This window comes from Macrosteles quadrilineatus, unplaced genomic scaffold (assembly GCF_028750875.1).
Source record: "Macrosteles quadrilineatus isolate MER2022 unplaced genomic scaffold, UCM_ALF_1.0 Scaffold_5__1_contigs__length_97177068, whole genome shotgun sequence".
Lineage (NCBI taxonomy): Eukaryota > Metazoa > Arthropoda > Insecta > Hemiptera > Cicadellidae > Macrosteles > Macrosteles quadrilineatus.
The window spans coordinates 77,446,745-77,466,008 of NW_026542598.1; the positions used below are offsets into that span (position 1 = coordinate 77,446,745).

Below are 19,264 nucleotides of genomic sequence, written 5' to 3' on the forward strand. Positions count from 1 at the left end.
TCCTTTTAGCCTCCCTTGCACTTTGTTTCACCGGCTTCTAAGTTTATTCTGTCAAACTTCCAAGTCGGGATAAAGTTGTGTCAAAACTCCGAAGATGTTCTGACAGCAACTGAATTGATAAGATGAAGTCTGATAAGATTTCAGTGCCGAGAGCAGATGCGTGGTTTTGATAAGCGTTGTGAGTGGTTTTAAAGTTAAATGGGTTTATTATTCACTATGAACTTTTTGAATTCAATAATATATCATAAAGTTTAGTTATTAAAGTTTGTGTGGCAATAACAAAAAATATTTGTGCAAAGAAAGGCTTATTTTTATCTAAAATAACTATAAAATACCAATGCAAAAAATTGAATCTTAGTTCTTAATACTTAAAAATAATTGTTCTAATCCTGAAATGTAGAAAATTTAGTCTTGACAGGTTATCATTAAAATTAAAGTATATATTTTTATACTTTCATGTTGGATGTTTTCCTTATAAACCAAGTGACTCATCGAAACGTTTAAAACTGAAACTCACTTAATTGTATAAAGTAAAAACTAAATAGTATCCTGTTTATTAACACTTCTTTTCATAAGTCTTAAATGAACGTTAAAAAATACATTGTCAAAATTGTTCTACCTCCATTAAAAGTGCACCGGCGTCTCTGAAATAAGCATTTAATTGTTCGTCTGAGGAAAACAAAGCATTTGTCAAGCTCTGTGGAATCAATAGTCGGGCTTGGTGGCTCCCTGTTATTATGGCATTAATCCAGCCCCGAGAGGACCATTATAACTTCATTAATGTCTTTATTGTTTGTATCCAATTAAGATTTTATTTCCAAACAGTTTCATCGGGTAGGAGTAAACAAATACTATTGTGATAATAATATGAGTATACACTTCAGACGAAGTTTCATTATTACTTATAATCAATTCAATCTTGATATTTTTTATGTTGCTGGTAAAATAATAATATTGGAAAAAGTTTGAATAAATGAAAATAATAATCACATAGTTTGATCAACAAAATGAACCTATCCAGTTCACATTAAATTATGTTTGTTCAACTGTAAGAGTTGTTTCATCATAACAAAGTGAATTTAGGGCTTTTTTAAGTAGCTTTTTTTGTACACAGACAATGTCTCGAATCAAATTAAAATCCTATCAAATTAAAATATTATATTTAGTGTAAAATAAAACAGTCGACAATAGCATAAAATAAAAATAAAAATAAAACTATCCATACCTACCTTAACCATTAAGCACCACCATTAACCATTACTTTAAGAGTAATTGGTTCTTAAATTCAAAAACTTGATCAAACATAAATCAGAATTGATATAGAGGATATAAATAAATTAATACAGAAAACTTACAAAGAAATTTAAGTTTCTCAACGGCAACAAATAAAAATGGAATGGTTCGTAGTTTGTTGTTAATAGTCAAAGGTAGAACTAAATGTTCTAAATGATAAAAGTAGACGTGACTGAAAATAACAAAGTAATAACAAACAACTAAATGTTAGAATTACGTATATTTTGCGTGAGTTTGGATACAATTAACTTTCCTTGTATCGCTTATATATAAATTAATTACTGGCATATACTTACAATATCTAATCGTGGATGGTTTTCAACCATAAACCACCCATCATAGTACATCTAAGTAAGGTTTAACTTTTCTAAACATTTTATTTTCACGAAACCTAACAAACAGAATTTAAAACGACCACAATCGTCTGGTGATTGCAAATGTTTGAGTTTCAACAAAGGCAGACTTGAAGAAGAAAGCTAATTCAAGCTTGTTATTATTCAAGGCAGGATCCTGCAGTTTTGTAGCTTCTCCCAAGACGAGGGACAAATTCTGCACATAAATCATCCAAATATTCCTTGGTATGCAGACATGGATTTGTTTACAACTTATTCCCAACATCAATTTAATTTGTGACCATTGTGTGTGGGTAACTTATATTTTTAGATACAATAGGCTATATTTTGTAACTTTATGTAGTTTATTCAGACCGTATTTAGATTCAGATATTCAGTATTCATATTTTTACTTAGGCTAGAGTTGAAAGTAACAGATGAAGTAAGAAATTTAGGTTGTAGTAATTAAAGAAAAATTAAGGTAAAAAGAAAATCGGTATTCAACTCAGGACTTTGTCAGAGAAGTTTAAATTCTCGTGGAAATTCTTGTCTCTTTATTTTGTTTTAATGTAAGAGTTTTCCAAGTGTCACTTAAAAGTTTACCAACTTATATTTTACCTTTGTCTCTCCCTGTTGAATATATTTTTAGTAATTTCCTTACGCTCAATAATGACAGTAAAATGTTTGGAATTGTTAATTTTTAAATTTTTTAATATTTCACGGTATAACGCAGGACACAAATTTTCCTTCTTTTACATGACAAACACTTAGCAATTTATAAACAACCATTGTATAGTTCACAGAAAAATCATTTCATACATTTGTAACTACAGTAATTAAATTAAAGTCTTAAATATATTTTCGTCTACAAAAAGTTCTACAGATCCAAAGGAAATGTTTCTAAAATTACTCTGAATGAATGCTTAAGACAAAATTAAGGGCTACAATATCCCAGCGTTGTAATGGAGCCCCATTTATTAAGCAAATACACGTTTCCCCCTTTAAGCCTACTCTGTCTGGACAATGGTTTGAACAATCTGGACAAGCCGAGGCTGTTGGAGTAAGCAAACCGCATTACGGCAAACAAAGGAATTTGGGTAATTTCTTGAGAGTGCTTACAATGCTTAAATGTTGATTTTATTGTACAATTTTAGTTCTTTCGGGTACATTAGACAAGTTATGAGAATGAACACATGGATTTTAAAATATATTATTCTGTGGGCTACGTCAATTGTACTGCTTTCTATGTTGACTTAAATCCGTTTTACACAATTTTTTATGCAATTTGGGCTGATATCATAATATAAATAAATAAAATCCTCTTAAGAATTGCTGCTTATGCAACTAGCCTCCTTTTTTGGGGTCTTATTCAGAAGAGGGCCGCCACTGTTGAAACTGAGGAAAAGCCACAGTTTTGGTTAGGTTAGATTAGTTTATAGCTTTACTGACACGTTTTTATTAACTAAACATCATTAGCACAACTTGAACAATTTAATCGTGTAGGGAAACATTTTAAATAGTGGCAGCCCTCTTCTGAAAAATACCCCTCTCATAGGTGGAAAATATAAGGGAGGAAGAGCAAAACAAAAATACCATTTTAATGTCCACAGCACATACATACTTATTGTGGATACTTTTTATCCATTATTTCCTCTCTAATAATCTATAGCTCAAAAAAATAAAAAATAAAATGAAAAGAAAGTATGTACACGTTTACAAATCTTCATCTGTAAACTCACAAGGTTGAATGTACATTTGACTTTTAACGAGGACGTTAGAGTGAAAAGAAGACGGCGAAGAAAAGGCGGGATTGCTTGATTGGAACGCTTTTAAGGGCAAAACAAACAGCACTGATTACAAAAGTTTTTGTGGAAAGCTGGAGTTGGTTCTAGATAATGGACGGAGAGCAAACAGCCAGGGAAACTTTCCCGGGGGTTCAGACATTGCTATGTAAGATTATTGTAGACATTCTTTAGGGAAAATCATGTTATACTCTACTTCATAGAGTTTGGTTTCACTTTTATGCAGGATAATTACTTAACTTGTCTTCATATAATCTGAATCTTGATTTATATTAGTAACTTAGGTACACTTAGGTCACACAACTTTTAATCATACTCAAGCTAAATTCACAGTATAGAATTCTGAATGTTATTATAGAACATTACACTTTAGATGTTTTCCTTAACATTTTTGTCTGTTTTATCAATTTAAGTTTTGTTTTATTAGCAGAATTTAGTGACACACCTGGTTAATTAATGAGAGTAATTAGGTGTGATTAAGATGTGTGGGTTTAAATTTCGTAAACAACTAATTTCTCCATTAAAATTTAAAACGTCCAAGGACATGTCTCTAAATGAAATAAAGTAGAATATTCTCTTGTTTAACCAACCCCCACCCAAAAAAAAAAACTAACTCAAAAGAATTTCCAATCAAAAATAATATCAATATTGAAAGATTAAACATTTTACAGTTTCATAATGTCAACTTCACAACCTTTTGACGATTTTAAGCTCGGCAAAGGTAATAAAAGTGCAACTAAATTGAAAAATAAACAGGTAAAATAAATTCATATAAAATAAAGAACGTACATGCGTGTGTGATTGAACAAACGAGATGTTGCAAACAACTTGCAGGATAAAAGCTAATTCTTTTTCTTATTCTTCTTCGTTTATACAGTCGCATATAGGGGTGGAGGAGTTTAAGGAGGGGTTTAACTTAACTCTTAAGCTCGTAACTTGTTGAGCTTGGGGTGAAACTCTTGAAACTAAATTATAGGACCTTAATATGTAAAATATAGTGTAATAGATCTTGTGCTAACTGAAATACATGGGGCTATTGATTTGAATTGTATACTACATCTAAAACTGCTGCTAGGAGGAACTTTTCATAAACTCCACACTAAACCAAGAGCTCTCTTTAATACAAAACTACACAGAATTATAGGATCAACTAATAAAGGGCGACCTTTAATAAATGTTGGATATCTCTCATAAATCGCTTAACGTATTTATGTAAGCTTCCAAGCGATGCATACGTGTAATTTTTAACCATTATAATTATGATAATATATTATAATTTTACATATCTTTCATATTGATAATTGTTATACAGTGTAATTATTTTTATTTTAAAGCTTATGATCTAGGGGCTCTTCTTCGTTTATGAAAATCTTTTGGGCTTCACTCACCTATTGTCTGGTAATATTAAGGACTTGTACAGTTAGTCAATAGGTAAGTGAAGCCATACTAACCAAGGGAGTATGTTTTACAAATGATGAAGCCCACCAAATTTCCAACAATGAATAATACGCATGTATAAGCATGTAATTCAAAAATAGAGATTTTTTCTAGTTTAAATAATTAAAGAAAATTTCTAACAACTTCAATATTTAAAAATCTTTGATACTTTATCAGAAAATATTTAACCACTGTAAAATACTTGTTGAAGAGCAACAAGGAGTCGAAGATAAGACAAGAGCTAAGCTTGAACAAACTAAGTAGAAGTCTGTTTGGCTTGGATTACCCTGAACGTGACTAATCGACGAACGAAACTTGTGTCTGAAATTCGCTTCTAAACTTTGACAAGCGCTTCTAAACCCCACTTTACTGACGTGCGTCTTGTGGAACTTTGTCGTGCTGAGATACGTTATCATGTAACTTGTAACTAGAATCGGCTGTAAGGGGGGTTTCGTATCGCAAATTGTGATACAATAATATGAAGATGGAGAAAAGTGCCTGAAGAATGTGTTTAATTAATTTAACCCTATGATGATCTGTAGTCTAAACTTTCCCAATGTATACTACCAAAAAGTGGCATTCGTATGAGAAACCCTTTTAAAAATCTGTAACGCCAAAAGCAAAAAATAAACATACAATTGCTTATTCGATTAATTTTGTTATATTTCAATTAAGAAAGTTTCTATCCTGCCTAAAAGTCTTTGTAGTTTGACTATAAAGGGTTCTTGTACTAAAACAATTAATTGTAAGCTGTACATGTAAATATAATTTTGTAGAACTTTCATATAGTTACTTTCAGATAAAAATATAAATATTTTTTAATATTTCCAAGTACAGTACTCGTGTCAAAAATATTTCAACACAAAGTTAACACTAAGCAAAATCTAAATATTACCAAAAACTATTACTTAGGATTTGCTTAGTGATTTTTATCTCATCTGTTGGTGAAATTATACACATTCTCTATTGATAATTAAATTTATACCACATCGCGAGAGCATGTGTCTTCTTAGTCAGCAATTTAAATCATCTAAAAACAATGTTTACTGATCAAAAACTTAATTTTCTTATACAAAACCACCACCACTCATTAAGAAAATTTCCCTTGGGTAAAACGGGTAGACCAAGATAATAGCAAAGTCAACATGAAGCCTAACAAAGCATTGCGCAGCGTTGCCGCACTCAAGACAAACACAATTAAATCTAAATGACCCAGCCAGGTCAATTCGAGCAACTTCCTTAATATAATGAGCCGGTTGCAAAACAAACAGAAAGCCCCCGCCAAGTTTGAAGAAAGATTCCCATTATACTTGACAAACTCTTTCATTATCAAAGATTTATGAAGAGTTTCTCTGGGGTTGAAACTTTCAGAAATTCCTCGGTAAAGAAGATTAATTGACTGTTTAAAAAATTTTTGGTTTTGCTGATTTATTTGAATAAATATATGACTTGATGACGTCATTCATTAGTGTTTCATTATTACGAAAACATATTATAGTAAACGATGGTTAACTCAGGTTTTTTAAATGATACGAGTAACTTTCTGTTCTGCTGTCAACTGCTTGCAATTTTCCCATCGTTCTTTCCTACGGTTACTAGATTTTATACGATAGACGTACGTGTTTTAAATTAAACACGCTTTTTACACTCTATTATCAATTTTAATTAGTTTGTAATTTATTACCAAAATTACATGTGAATATGACATTTTTAAGGAACGTAACTGTTTTACAAAGTTTCCAAAATGTGTTCTCAAACTTGAAGTTTTAATGATTCCACGATTTCGGTGATTCAAATTAACGAAAGATAAACACTAAAAGGAAACTATTATATCTTCCGAATTTTAACATACCTGTCTCGAAAGTTTTGGTAAACAGCAAGGGAAGTACGACACAAGTCAGTCAATGTACCGAAGGTAGAACATTCATATTTACACAGGATCTCCGCGGATCCTGCAACCTCCTTTGTTGTACAATCCTGCAGGATCATCCAAGCAGAATAAGGATCCTGAATTAGCTTTCATCTTCTCCGCTGTATCTTATTTGCAGACGCGCCCCTATGTATATTTCCCGTTCATTACAATGTTTCCGCCCTGTTCGCATTCTTCTAACTCGTTAATGATGTTTGTCTCTACCCTCATTTTCTTGGTTGGTAAAACAAGGTATAGGGGTGGTTGATTACGTTGTTTCTGATTGTGTTTTGATTACATTGGGACGTTCTGTGGACAATGACTGATCGAATTATAGCTATAAATGTTTGCAACACGTTTCAAATTAAAACCACAAGACCAATAACTACTACAGAAAGAGATTGATTGCTATGTTTTTATTTCTAAGAGCAAAACTTACCATTGCCGTACTAGCACCTTGAAAATATTATGTCCTATGATTTGCAATCACAGTATTAAATAAACACATAGTGGTTTAAAATTATTCCTACAAATAAAGTAAGTTGTGAGTGCTATTTAATCTAAACTGGATCCAGATGTCATTTATTTGTTTTAGAACTGTCAAATAATGATCCTATCTATGAAAGGGTCTACAATAGTTACTGTAGTAGCAAAACTTCGGTTAGGACCTTCTTTATGAGAAAATTAAAAAAGCCAAATGCGAAAATATACAAAGTCAGTAAATAAATACATTGAAATATTACACATAAAACACTTTCAACTATTTTGAAGCCATGGAGAATTTAAACATGTAATAAAATGTATATTATTATCAAAATTTCAAATAATTTGAATGGAACAATTTCTTAATGTGTTTACGTAATAGTTTTTTTTTAATTTAAAATTCAACAATTTAAAACATTTAATTGTTGAAACAGCTGATTGCCCAGAGGACCTGTCTATCGTCGGCGTTCCACGCTGGCCTTTTAGCTTTAATTGTGTTTGTTTTGAGCTCAGCTAAAGTCAACATTGAACATTCTCGCTGTTGGTTTCCCGTTTGTGTGATCAGCTGTTATCTCGGCCCCCGCCGATAAAACTAATTGAAAATGTTTCTCTTCCTTTCCTCCTGATAACTCGATACAATTTTCACCACAATAGACGAATTGACATTAGCCTATTGTTTAAATTAAATTATGTTATGGTATTAATTAAATATTGTATGCTGAATTCGCTGTTTGCTGTTCTTGACTAGTCCTTAACGTTAATAAGTTAGTTGATCTTTTTGTCTGTAGTTAAGTTCAATAAAGTGTTTTTCTTATTCTTAATTTTAATTCGATTATCAACACAAATAGTAGAAAGAGGCTAATTCAATTAAATAATTTCCTTACATATGTTTAATATGTTCCAAATGATCTTTTTCTTCAATATATCACTTATTTCAACAATGAATTGTTTTTATTTAACTATTATTACGGATTGATGATTTTTTTGACAATTCTATAAGCAAAATCTACACATTGCTTGGGTAAAGATTTGAGCACCATTGTTTGAATAAAATAAATAATTCATTAGGCCTACTCTTTTTTTCTTAGGAAAAAAAGTCCAAATGTCATTGGTAGCATGGATAAACACCAAAAAAGTAAATTTAACATTAAAAAGAGTAAATATCCATTTTATATTTTTGTCCATTAAGATGTTACTTTAACCATGTTAATTCATCACTTATTTTTACTCGAAAACATGTCCTTTAACTCTTAGAAACATCTCCTACAGTATACAGTTAGAAACCATTTAAAGTCAAAACTACTCGTTTATGAAAAACATTTCATACGAATTTACCAACAATTTACTTCTGAGTATAGCAAGGGTTGTTTTCAAACGTAGTTTTATTGTACAGCCCTTGTTGAAGGGAAGTTTCCCTACAACTGTACCAGGGTTTCGACGTCAAACATCAACATGGCGCTTCATCACAGAATGTTGACAAAGACAAGCAAACTTGGCAAGTCATTGTCATATGAGGTACACTCCAAACCTGTCGCTACGGTTAAACTTTGGGCTTAAACACAATATTGATCAGGGGGAAATTAATTTTGGTATCCGTAAAAATAAAATTATAATTGAAAAATAAAATTAGAGGCTTGTACAACGTTTAAGATACGAAGTAGTATAATGTACAATTAATTTATCCCAAAGAAAATCAGAAAGGGTGGATTTATGAGGTCTACTGTTCTGAGTTTTGAATTATGAAATATACAGAATTACTTTATGTGATAGGAATTGGCTGGTGGCTTGAGAACCAATTTGACTTGCGGTGGTTGAATTCAATTTGATATATATATATTTTTTATTTATTTAAGTTAAATTCATCAATTTAACTTAAATAAATAAAAAATATATTTAGAGGCTTATATAAGGTTCATGGTAAAAGTTATATATTGTATTTTTTTTTTACTATAAGAAAAAGGTTGACTTAGGTTTGACTGTTTTGAAGGATGAAATAAACAGTATTACTTTATGATTGAATGTGTGCTGTTTCAAAGATCTCAAAAACATAATTTTCCAAATATGGACAACCATTTATAGTAAATCACAATTTACATAAAATTTGGTTATTTTCTATATTCCGATATTTTAAAAGCACTATACAAGCATAAAACGTGCAAACGAGATTTTGAACCTGATTTTCAATACAAACCCATAGGACATGTAACGATAAACTAGTTATAATAAAACCAACACAATTTACAACCATTATTTTGATAATAATATTTTTTGGACTTTTCCAACGTTTTTTGTGTTTAAAACTACACAATCTTTCTGGGGGTGGGTTCGTTATTTTGTATTGCGGTTATAATTATATTTTATCTATAGCAAAAAAAAAACAAAAAAAAACTCTCATACAGTTTTTTTACGAAATTATAATTTTTTACCCTAACGACAAAGAGTTATGTCACTTTCCTCTCACAAATGTTTTCATAATTTCAACTTCTCAACCGACACAGTCTTGTCTCTTCAAAGTTCCAAAAGTTGCAAAACCCGCCGACAGCGACTTGCATGTGATATCCAATTTAATAAGAGCTGGAATGAAAGTGCTCGCTGCAGACTACGAGCGACGAGCGACTTAGACAATCGCTGAATGCGCCAGACTCATTATGAATGTTAATACAGTTCCTCAGCAAATAGAGGCTTTCAGGACCCGCCTTCGCGAGAGGCAATTCCCAGCTTTTCAATGTAAATAGCTGGCGCGTTGTGGATTTAGTGATCGAAAAGGATACTAGACGATTTCTACGTTAGGAGTAATTTAAAAGAAAATATGTGGTTTAGGGATATTTAAGGAATGTTTCAACATGATATGAGTTAGGTTACATGAGTAGATTCAACCTAAATTAAACCATACACTTAAATTTTTGTTGGTTATCGTAATCACCCTAATGAGTAGAAAAGCGTTTAATTATTCACACAATTGCACATAATATAAATCAATCAGTAAATCATTCTCCTTTCAAAGGTGCTTATAGAGTAGTGTCTATGTGTAATATAGAGTACTGTTTTATATATGCTGCCAACTTAATGTTTGTATGTTGTATCGAGAATGTCGAAAAAGAACTAAATCAAATTGTCATGGTTATTAGGACCTCATACACAGTATTGGAGCTGATTTTTAACTTATTTCAGGTAGTTGCATAGTGCTCGCCTTAAAATCTGGGTCGCTGATTTCATTCTAAGCAATATCGTTACAGACCCAGATTCCATTGGAATACCAATAAAATATGTCATCAAACAAAAGATCGAAACAGTTATTAGGTCAGAGTATAGACGTTCAAAAGTGATGATGAACCCGGTGTAGATAAACACCAAACAAATAAAAAAATAAAATCTTTTATGATTCTTGTCTAATCAATTTATTTCCTATTGTTGCAGGCTATGATCTTCCCCACTACTCCGCCTTCCTCCCTCGTGAGCCGTCGGTCACGCCGCCGTCCTACGCCACCCTCCAGACGCCCTCGGAGTCCCTCAGGGCAGTTCCTCGGCCCAAGTCTCTGGCCATGTGCTACACCAGCACGGGGGCCGCTCTGTCTCTGCCGCCGAAGAAGAAGGACATCTACAGGCCTTACTCCCTGGACGACCGGCCCTCGTTGCCATGGAGACCTGCCGAGGAGGATCTGTCCGCCGCTCATGCTATCCTCGACCTTAGTGCTTCCACGCCTGCACCACTGCCACAAGTACAGGTGCGAATAAGTTTGAGTTCAATATGTTTTATGTCACTTTAATACTCACCACTTGCTGTTGTTGGTATCAATGGCTTAACACCATTTAGCAACATGATAAATGAAATAAGGGTGTAAATGTTATTAATTATTACATGTTCACGCTGTCTTGAACTGAGAAAGAAAGGTTGCTGTATACTGTTAAAATAATGCTTTAAAACATTTATGGGCTTAGGATTGAAACAGCGCTAATTTTATTTACATATGGAGTTAAATGTTTTATCTTCCCAAACACGTAGGCTACGCGCAGTAGTAGCTTTACAGGCTGATAAAATATAGTACACGGATAGTTTAGGCTGGCTGCCTCCATCTTGTAGCACAATCATAACTGGGTACCCATGTCAAAAACCATGGACTTGTTTGACTTGGAATGGATCAAATTCTTAATGGTGTATGTGTTTTTCAGGTAGAAAGCAAGCAGTCACAGGGCAAAACCGTCGCTTACACCTACGAGGCCTTCTTCATCAGCGACGGACGGTCGAAGAGGAAAACGGTGCCAGGAATACTGGAGGACTCGAGGCCGAAGTACACCTGCAGCGAGTGTGGCAAGCAGTATGCCACATCGTCCAACCTGTCGAGGCACAAACAGACACACCGGAGTCTCGACTCTCAGGCGGCCAAGAAGTGCATGACCTGCGGCAAGGCGTACGTGAGCATGCCGGCCCTCGCCATGCACCTGCTGACCCACAAGCTGACCCACGGCTGCGGCATCTGCGGCAAACTCTTCTCCAGACCGTGGCTGCTGCAGGGACATCTCCGGTCACACACGGGGGAGAAGCCGTACGGCTGCGCTCACTGCGGGAAGAGCTTCGCCGACAGATCCAACCTGCGCGCTCACATGCAGACGCACTCACTCGACAAGAACTTCGAGTGTACCAGGTGTCACAAGTCCTTCGCTCTCAAGTCCTACCTCAACAAGCACCTGGAGTCCGCGTGCCTGGGGGATGACGATGTCCTGGGGTCGAACTCCCACAGCTATCCTCCATCCGTCTAGTCCTCGTTGTGGGTAGGAGTCCTCTTCTACTCTTCGGATATCTTCACTAACTATCGACGACACTGTCTTCTATTTTTTAGTTTGTCCTTATCGAAACCGAATTACTTTTCTAGTCAAATCTAGTCACACCGCGATACAGGGAGATCCAAGAGGGAAGGGATTCAGTGGCCTACGCCCTAGTCTCACGTAGCCTTAGTTAGACGCTGTGCACCGTCCACTTTACGTGTCTAGTCAGAGTATCTAAGTCTTAGTTTTAACGAGAATCAAAAGAGCGCTATAGATTTGTACCCGCGTGTTGTTATATCTTGTGTATTATTTCGGTTTCTAGTCGAGCGTACGCATCGTTTCCGTTCATGTTAGATTCGTTAGAGCTATGCGATGAAGCGGTAGTTTTGTAAATGAGTTTTCCGTTTTGCTCGTGTTCGAGTGTGAACAACGCGTTTCTAAACAACGAAGTATTTATCGAAATATACAACGATGTACTAGTCAGTATTTTGTAAGTATCGGTAGACGTAATTGTACATAGGTGCACTTATATATAGTTTCATTGATCCGTTTTGAGGTTATGTTTGTATTTTGAGGGTAACATTTCATCGAAATGACCGTATGACTTTTGATCTCACCCGTAGAGTAGGCAGACCACATTTAAGTTGCCGTTTAGGTGTTAGAGTAGTCATATATGTCGAGTTTATAGTTTCTTTGCAAACCATGCTTGTGAACTCATATTCTCTCTTATTCATATGATGTCAAAGTTTAAATGTAAAATAGTCATCAGTTTGGCAGCGATAAAAGACATGTAAAAAGACACAGATTTTCTGGTTCACCATCAATATTTTTTTTTAAATCTATAAAAACAGACGGACAGAATGTTATTTGCTATGATATTCCTTATTCATTTTAAATTGTGTACTACTGAATTTTACATTAAACTTTACACCCATAATTACTTCAACATATTTTCAAAATTATTAAGCAGGCATGGTATAGTGTTATTTGACTGAGATTTTCGATCCAGTCATTCAGCTAGAGTTCCAAAGATATTTGTAATAAAATGTATGAAACTTTGTTTTACTGTATAATACTTCGTTTTAAGTCATGTAAAGAGTCATGTATATTATACATAAACAAAACGGAATTGAAATCACAATTTACAATTGGTCTAACTTTCAATCTTTATTCTAAAACTCCTCAAAATTTGATAACTTATTATGTTCCCAAACGATAAATATTCGGAAAATCAGAGAAAACAGTAAATGTTCCGATCAGTTTTGTTACTGTAATATATTGTTATTGAAGTTTCCGTTTGCTATTCGTACCATACAGTAACATTCCAAGTTCTAGTCAGGGTCTAGTCCCTTATTTTGTAGTGATAGTGTATATATTCGTGTATAGAACGGCAGGGGAAGGTATTTGTGCAATATGCAGTAGATAGAGTGTGACTTGCGTTCCGTTTGCATTTATCAGTTAAAACATTAAAAAAAAGGTGATTCGCTCTGTTTTTAGGGGTTGCAAATTTTTGCACATTTCGTACAATTTTTTTAGTGACTTGGTAATGTTGTTTCATTAAATTGTATGGTATCACACAGGTATACTTATTCAAACCACACTTCTTTAAACTCACACTTATTTTCTATTGCGTGCAACAATCTTTTTCTAAATGCTTTAGATGTATTTTGTCTTCTCATATATTTAATTACCATCTCCTTTTTACTACTTTCTCACTCAACATGCTTAACAACATAAAATATTTCAAATATATAAATACTGTTGATAAAACAATACATGAATCATAATTCCTTATCAATACTAAGTAACTACATACAATTATTTACACAATCAATCAAATTTCATAACCAACTACTTTCTTTGCACTCCACCCTATTCTTCTTCTTCTCTTCACCCTGTTTTACTCTTTCTCTCTTCTACTGTCGCTTCTTTAATGCTCTAAAGTATACCTTCTAAAACTACCCTATACAGTACAGTAATACTCTATCGCACTCTTCCAACTATCTCTTCTTCCTCTTCTTCTTCTTCTTCTTCTTCTTCTTCTTCTTCTTCTTCTTCTTCTTCACAACTACTATCACCTTTCTTCTGTGTTCTTCTCCCATCTGAATCTGTCCACTTTAACCTTTCCCTGAGGCATTTTTCCTCTGTTTACGCTTGACTGAGGTAAGTAGCCCAGAGCCGGGGGGGAGGGTTTATTGGTTTTGGGGGGGGGGGTCGCCCCATGTTTGCTCTGCGGCGTCAGCAAACATCACCGCTCAGATGTCGTTTGTTGTGCGTGTTTGGACGGGCTTAGAGTGCTAATTGTGAGCAAATATAAGAGCGCAACATCATTAGGCGTGATCCTGTAAGCTCATTAGCAGGACAAAAGACACAACTGTTGTGGTCAGACGAAAAGGATTTCGTCCGCATTCATTGTTGGTAACAGCATTGAATATATAATACTTTATTCATTGGTAAAAGGCAAAATAAACTTGTACAGTATTCAAAGCGGTCAACAAATATGTCTTATTATTGAAGCGTCCACTATAAGTTTTTTTTATATAGTACTATAAATATGGTTGTAGTACTCACCGTAAAATTTATAGGTTGCTGATTCAATTTCAGAGTGGTCAATTTTTTTATAAAAATCTGAAATACGTCAAAAAATTAAACAAAATTTTAAAATTATTGTGTTTCCCTTTTTAAAACGAGTATTTAACAAAGATTGTTTGAAGCTATAGTCACTAGTCCTTCTCAAGTATTGTTCCACCCTTTACAAGAGAAGCGCCAGAACAGCCAGCATTAGCGTATGAATGGGAACACAGAGCGCCATTGTGACTGTAAATCTTGCCGTAGCACCCCCGAACAATAGTGGACGATATTTCATCCCCAAGTATTTTGCAAAGGTAAAAAGCACACGATTCGCAAATCCCGACAATCCAGTAATGGGTTTTAATTCCGGTAATAGTTAAAAACTCCATCTCTCATTCGGACGACAATGAATCCCCCACCCCCTAACGGCTCCTGGGGGAACTAACCCCTGCCAAACAAACAATGTCATTCCAACGTCGGGGATTCGCTTCGTTTACAACATTGCGATGTTCTCTCACTCTCTCTCTATCCCTCTATTTCTCTCTAACTCTTTCTCGCTCTCTCTCTATTTTCTGTCTCTCTATCCTATCGTCCCAATGCATACTCTCATTTGCATGCAAGTCACTACCTACTTTAGAATATGGAACTTTGAAAGTTGATAATTGTGGAAACTTAAAATTGCTATTGTAAAAGGGAGATGGGAAAAACCTACTCTACACCACTGTTTTTAAAGTGTTGTTTCTTCGTACTAAATTATATGCTACATACACTAATATCCCACCATTGGTAATAAAAATACACATAATGGGCACATTTACACTCACCCTCTTTCCCATCTCTTCTCATCTATCTCTTTTCTGTCTCTTTACTAGTCCACTCCTTCACCTGTACTTCTGTATTGTCTTTTCTTCTTCTCTTCACCTTCCACCTACTTTTTACTTCTTATCTCTAACTTCTGTGTCTATCTGTCTTCCATAGTGTACTTTCGTGGTGCTACTATTTTTTCCATTACAAGATTTTTCGCTGACGTACTACTCTATTCTTCTAATTAAATTTATACTGATCCCGTATTACAGAGCGAATCCCAATTGAAACGAGTGGGTTCTAGTCAATGAACATTCCAACTAAGTACTTAATTAGGATAAGAAATTTAGAATAAGATTGTATAAATAGCATAAAGTTGTAATATAGAGCAATAACTGACGAAAGTCATTGTAACTCAGTCATCGATACTTACGTTTACAATTAGAGTGTTAGGGTTGAATTTTTGTAGAAAATAGGTTGAATGTTTCACCAAATACGAAGCAATGTTATGATCACTATTCAGTATTCGAAAGCGGTAATATTTACGTCAATTACCTAAAAAATATTGTGTGCATAAAAAAAGTGCGATCAAGGAATTTGTCTATTTGTTACAGTTTTATTGATATTGTTGAGAAATGTAAAGTTTTATTGTTATTTGTTGGTAACATTGCTTCCGGCGTGTGTGCACGTAGTGAATGACGTAGTGTGTGTAGATGACACTTGGTTTTGTTACTAGTTTTTGTAAACTTGTATTTTGTACATTCATTATTGGCGATAGCGCGGGGTAAGATGACTTTGAGAACGAAAACTAATGAGTGTTTTTTGTAGTAGTTTGTAGGTTTTTATAACGTTTACCAAAAACTTTACCTGGGTTTTAAAATTGTTTTACTACTCAATAATGTGACTAATGTGTTTACAAATTGTTATATTGTCAAGTCAATTGTAAGTTGTAATAGTGTTTTACACTAGATATTATTGGAATGTGTCCAACAGCAATAATGCTATGCATATTTACGATCTTGTATAGTTGTAATACTATTGTACTACTTGGAACATCTGGAGAACAATTGTACTGTACTAGTGTCAATTTCGAGATTTGTTTTGCTTGTTTACTTTTATGGTACCAAAAATTCTAAAATACTTTTACATTTAATCAAAAGCAATATTGTAAGCAATCATGTATGTCGAGTGTTCATAAAAAGCAATATATTTGTGAAAGTTCTTGTTCGAAAGGTGGTTTTATCCTGTAAAAGCCTCGTATTCACAAGCAATAATATTGTAGGAGGGGGAACCCCCGCAATAATGCGTAGAGCAATATATATAATAGTAATATAAACGTAGGTTAAGTTATACCCGTACAAGCTAGATATATATCACTCATTCCCTTTCCATTTTGGATTAAAGAGACATTACCAACTGGGACTTCCTATCTTTCATTCCATTTCAACGAAGAACAAGCATAATGTGATAGTTATTGTTGACGTCTCCTTAATTCAAAGTTTCGCCAGTAGATTTGCTCAAGTTTGTTTGTCACTTAGGCCACGCCCCTCATCCCATCTCACCTATCGTTTTACAAATAGTGATCGAATTTTGTATTATATTATTATATTTTCGTAATAAATAGATTGTAAAATGTGAGAACTCTATTTTCGTGACCTAATTCTCTAATAGTTGTGTTTAGGATATTTGTGGTATTTCTGAGAAAAGGATCAGGATCAGATACAAAAATAGAGTCAATGGACTGATCGAAAGTATTAAGACTATTTTAATGATACTATGAATTCGCAGAAAATATAAATACTGCTATGTGTTTTTGAAAATACATAACAAAGTTCAAAGTAATGTAAGTTTTAACCAATTTATTTTAATAGGTTAGTAAAAAGGAAAACTTCATAAATAGTAAACAACATTAGCGAATACAAATGTAACGTTTATATACTCTGTGAGTAATTTCAAACTACATATTCAGTACTGAAAACATTAATTGATGATAGTATGTGATAATCATTCTACAAAAACCTTACTCAGTTACATGCTCGAGAATCCCCTATACTAGATCGCTTGAGGGATCAAATTAAATAAAACCTCTTTATGAAAGATTATCAAAACACTATAAATTTCATGATGAATTTAAGGGTATAGGATAAGATGCAGCCTGATTAATGGGAACTGTATGGTCTAAAAATGCACTGAGTGACAGCAATCTCCTGATCAACCAAGTTAAACTTCAACTCAACTACTGCTGAAGAGTAAATTACAGCATATGTTCTTTTAATCGCTTGTTGAAAAAAGATGACCATGTAGAAGTATGCTAAAAGTGTGTAGCTTTTTGATGGTCCAAAACTGAGCCCAGCTGTCCTTGATCATTGAGCTTTTTGAAAATCTAAATAAAATAAATGGTCCTGACTAATAAAACAGCTGATCTTAGTCAGTAACAAATATACACAAGGCATCTCATTCCATTCTACATTCATCCTTCACTCATATTTGGGTTAAAATAAGCTCATAGGTGGCGTCCCCTTCTCAAATGAGATGATAATAGTACAAGACTAAGTATATGTCGTGAACAAATTAACACATTTTAAGATTGGATAGATTAAAAACCTGTTTATTACTAATAAGGAATTACGAGTTTCTTTATTGCAATAGTACGTTTACCTCATTTAATATTTATGAATCATCAAGCAGGCCAAAACCTAAATTTGTCAAGCCAAAGTTTTAATTTCAACCCCCGCCCTAAAAAAATCTAGGTTTAAATCAATTTTCACAAAGAATTAAGGCTACTTCTCGAGATGCTAACTCTATGCTGTGAAATAGGACATGTCCCTAAGACAAAACCTCAAACAGCTTGTATCTAAAAACGTAAAACGATTTGATAAAAGACAAGCCTTTGAACGATCTGGCGGCTAAATGTTCCCAGAATGTAAGTAGCTTAGCAGTCTTGATGGTAAATAAGACCATGTCTGCAAACGGAGCCGGGGGAGTCGTGATTCCTCTTTATGACGCCAACTTTTCCCATTCCCCTGCCTTCCCACCCCGACCACCCCATAGTGGCCATTATCGCAACGTTACGGCTCCTGATAAGGCGTACGACTACGATCGTGGCGCCGGGACCACATTACTGCCACTATGTGTGGATCAAACACGGTATATCAACAGGGAGAGGGAGAAGAACAAAGGTGTGTAAACTTGTATCATATTATAGTATGAGCAATGTTTTGCTGGTATGTATGCTAGCACAAAAATCTCGACGGCTTCGACGATTTCCTTCAAATATTGTAAATAGTTTATTCCTGGCCTAAAAACGTGTTTAATGCAGTTAAAACCACCAAAAAATCAAACTAGGCCTACGTGAAAAAATTAAATTGAAAATAAAAATGTTTTAACATTGGCCTCATGGGTTGCCAAGTAACTAAGTTGGTTGAACCAAATGACAAGGGAAAGTAAACAAAAAACTTGTGACAAGCCATCTACAGTATACTAGTATTGCAAAATACAGTACAAAGGGAAAACAATAGTTGTTACTATTGAGCATAGATTACATCTGAAAATAACTCGATATAGGCGTACAATGGAAATAAACTACTGAGCAATGGCTCGGTCCCTACTACCGTCCCTACTAGTAGGTACTGTTTTTACAATACATTTACAAAAGACTGAACCTACACAGTATAACATTTTAAGAATTAATTGTATTTTTACACCAGGAACACAGACACACCAGGAAGTCGAAGGTGATAAAATAATGAGTTTAAATAAATGGCTGATATATTTAAAAATTACTAACATCACCAGACATATGAGCCTGGACTGTTAAAATCCAAAATATTTTGGTAAAGGATGCTTATCAACTTCAAAATATAAACATA

At 34.0% G+C, this 19,264-nt stretch overlaps 2 protein-coding genes across 2 annotated transcripts in view; both read left to right on the forward strand.

Moving 5' to 3' along the window:
- The window catches only part of LOC128994326 (transcriptional repressor scratch 2-like), a 36,146-nt gene extending 19,110 nt beyond the window's left edge, over positions 1-17,036 (forward strand). The window contains exons 2-3 of the mRNA XM_054418782.1: positions 10,674-10,981; positions 11,427-17,036. Of these exons, the coding sequence (XP_054274757.1) occupies positions 10,674-10,981; positions 11,427-12,014 (896 nt within the window). The 3' untranslated portion in view covers positions 12,015-17,036. The remainder of the gene's footprint in view (positions 1-10,673; positions 10,982-11,426) is intronic.
- Positions 17,037-18,354: 1,318 nt separating this feature from the next.
- Positions 18,355-19,264, forward strand: part of LOC128995704 (uncharacterized) — a 46,849-nt gene continuing 45,939 nt past the window's right edge. Inside the window, exon 1 of the mRNA XM_054420722.1 lies at positions 18,355-18,574. Within this exon, the coding sequence (XP_054276697.1) occupies positions 18,355-18,574 (220 nt within the window). The remainder of the gene's footprint in view (positions 18,575-19,264) is intronic.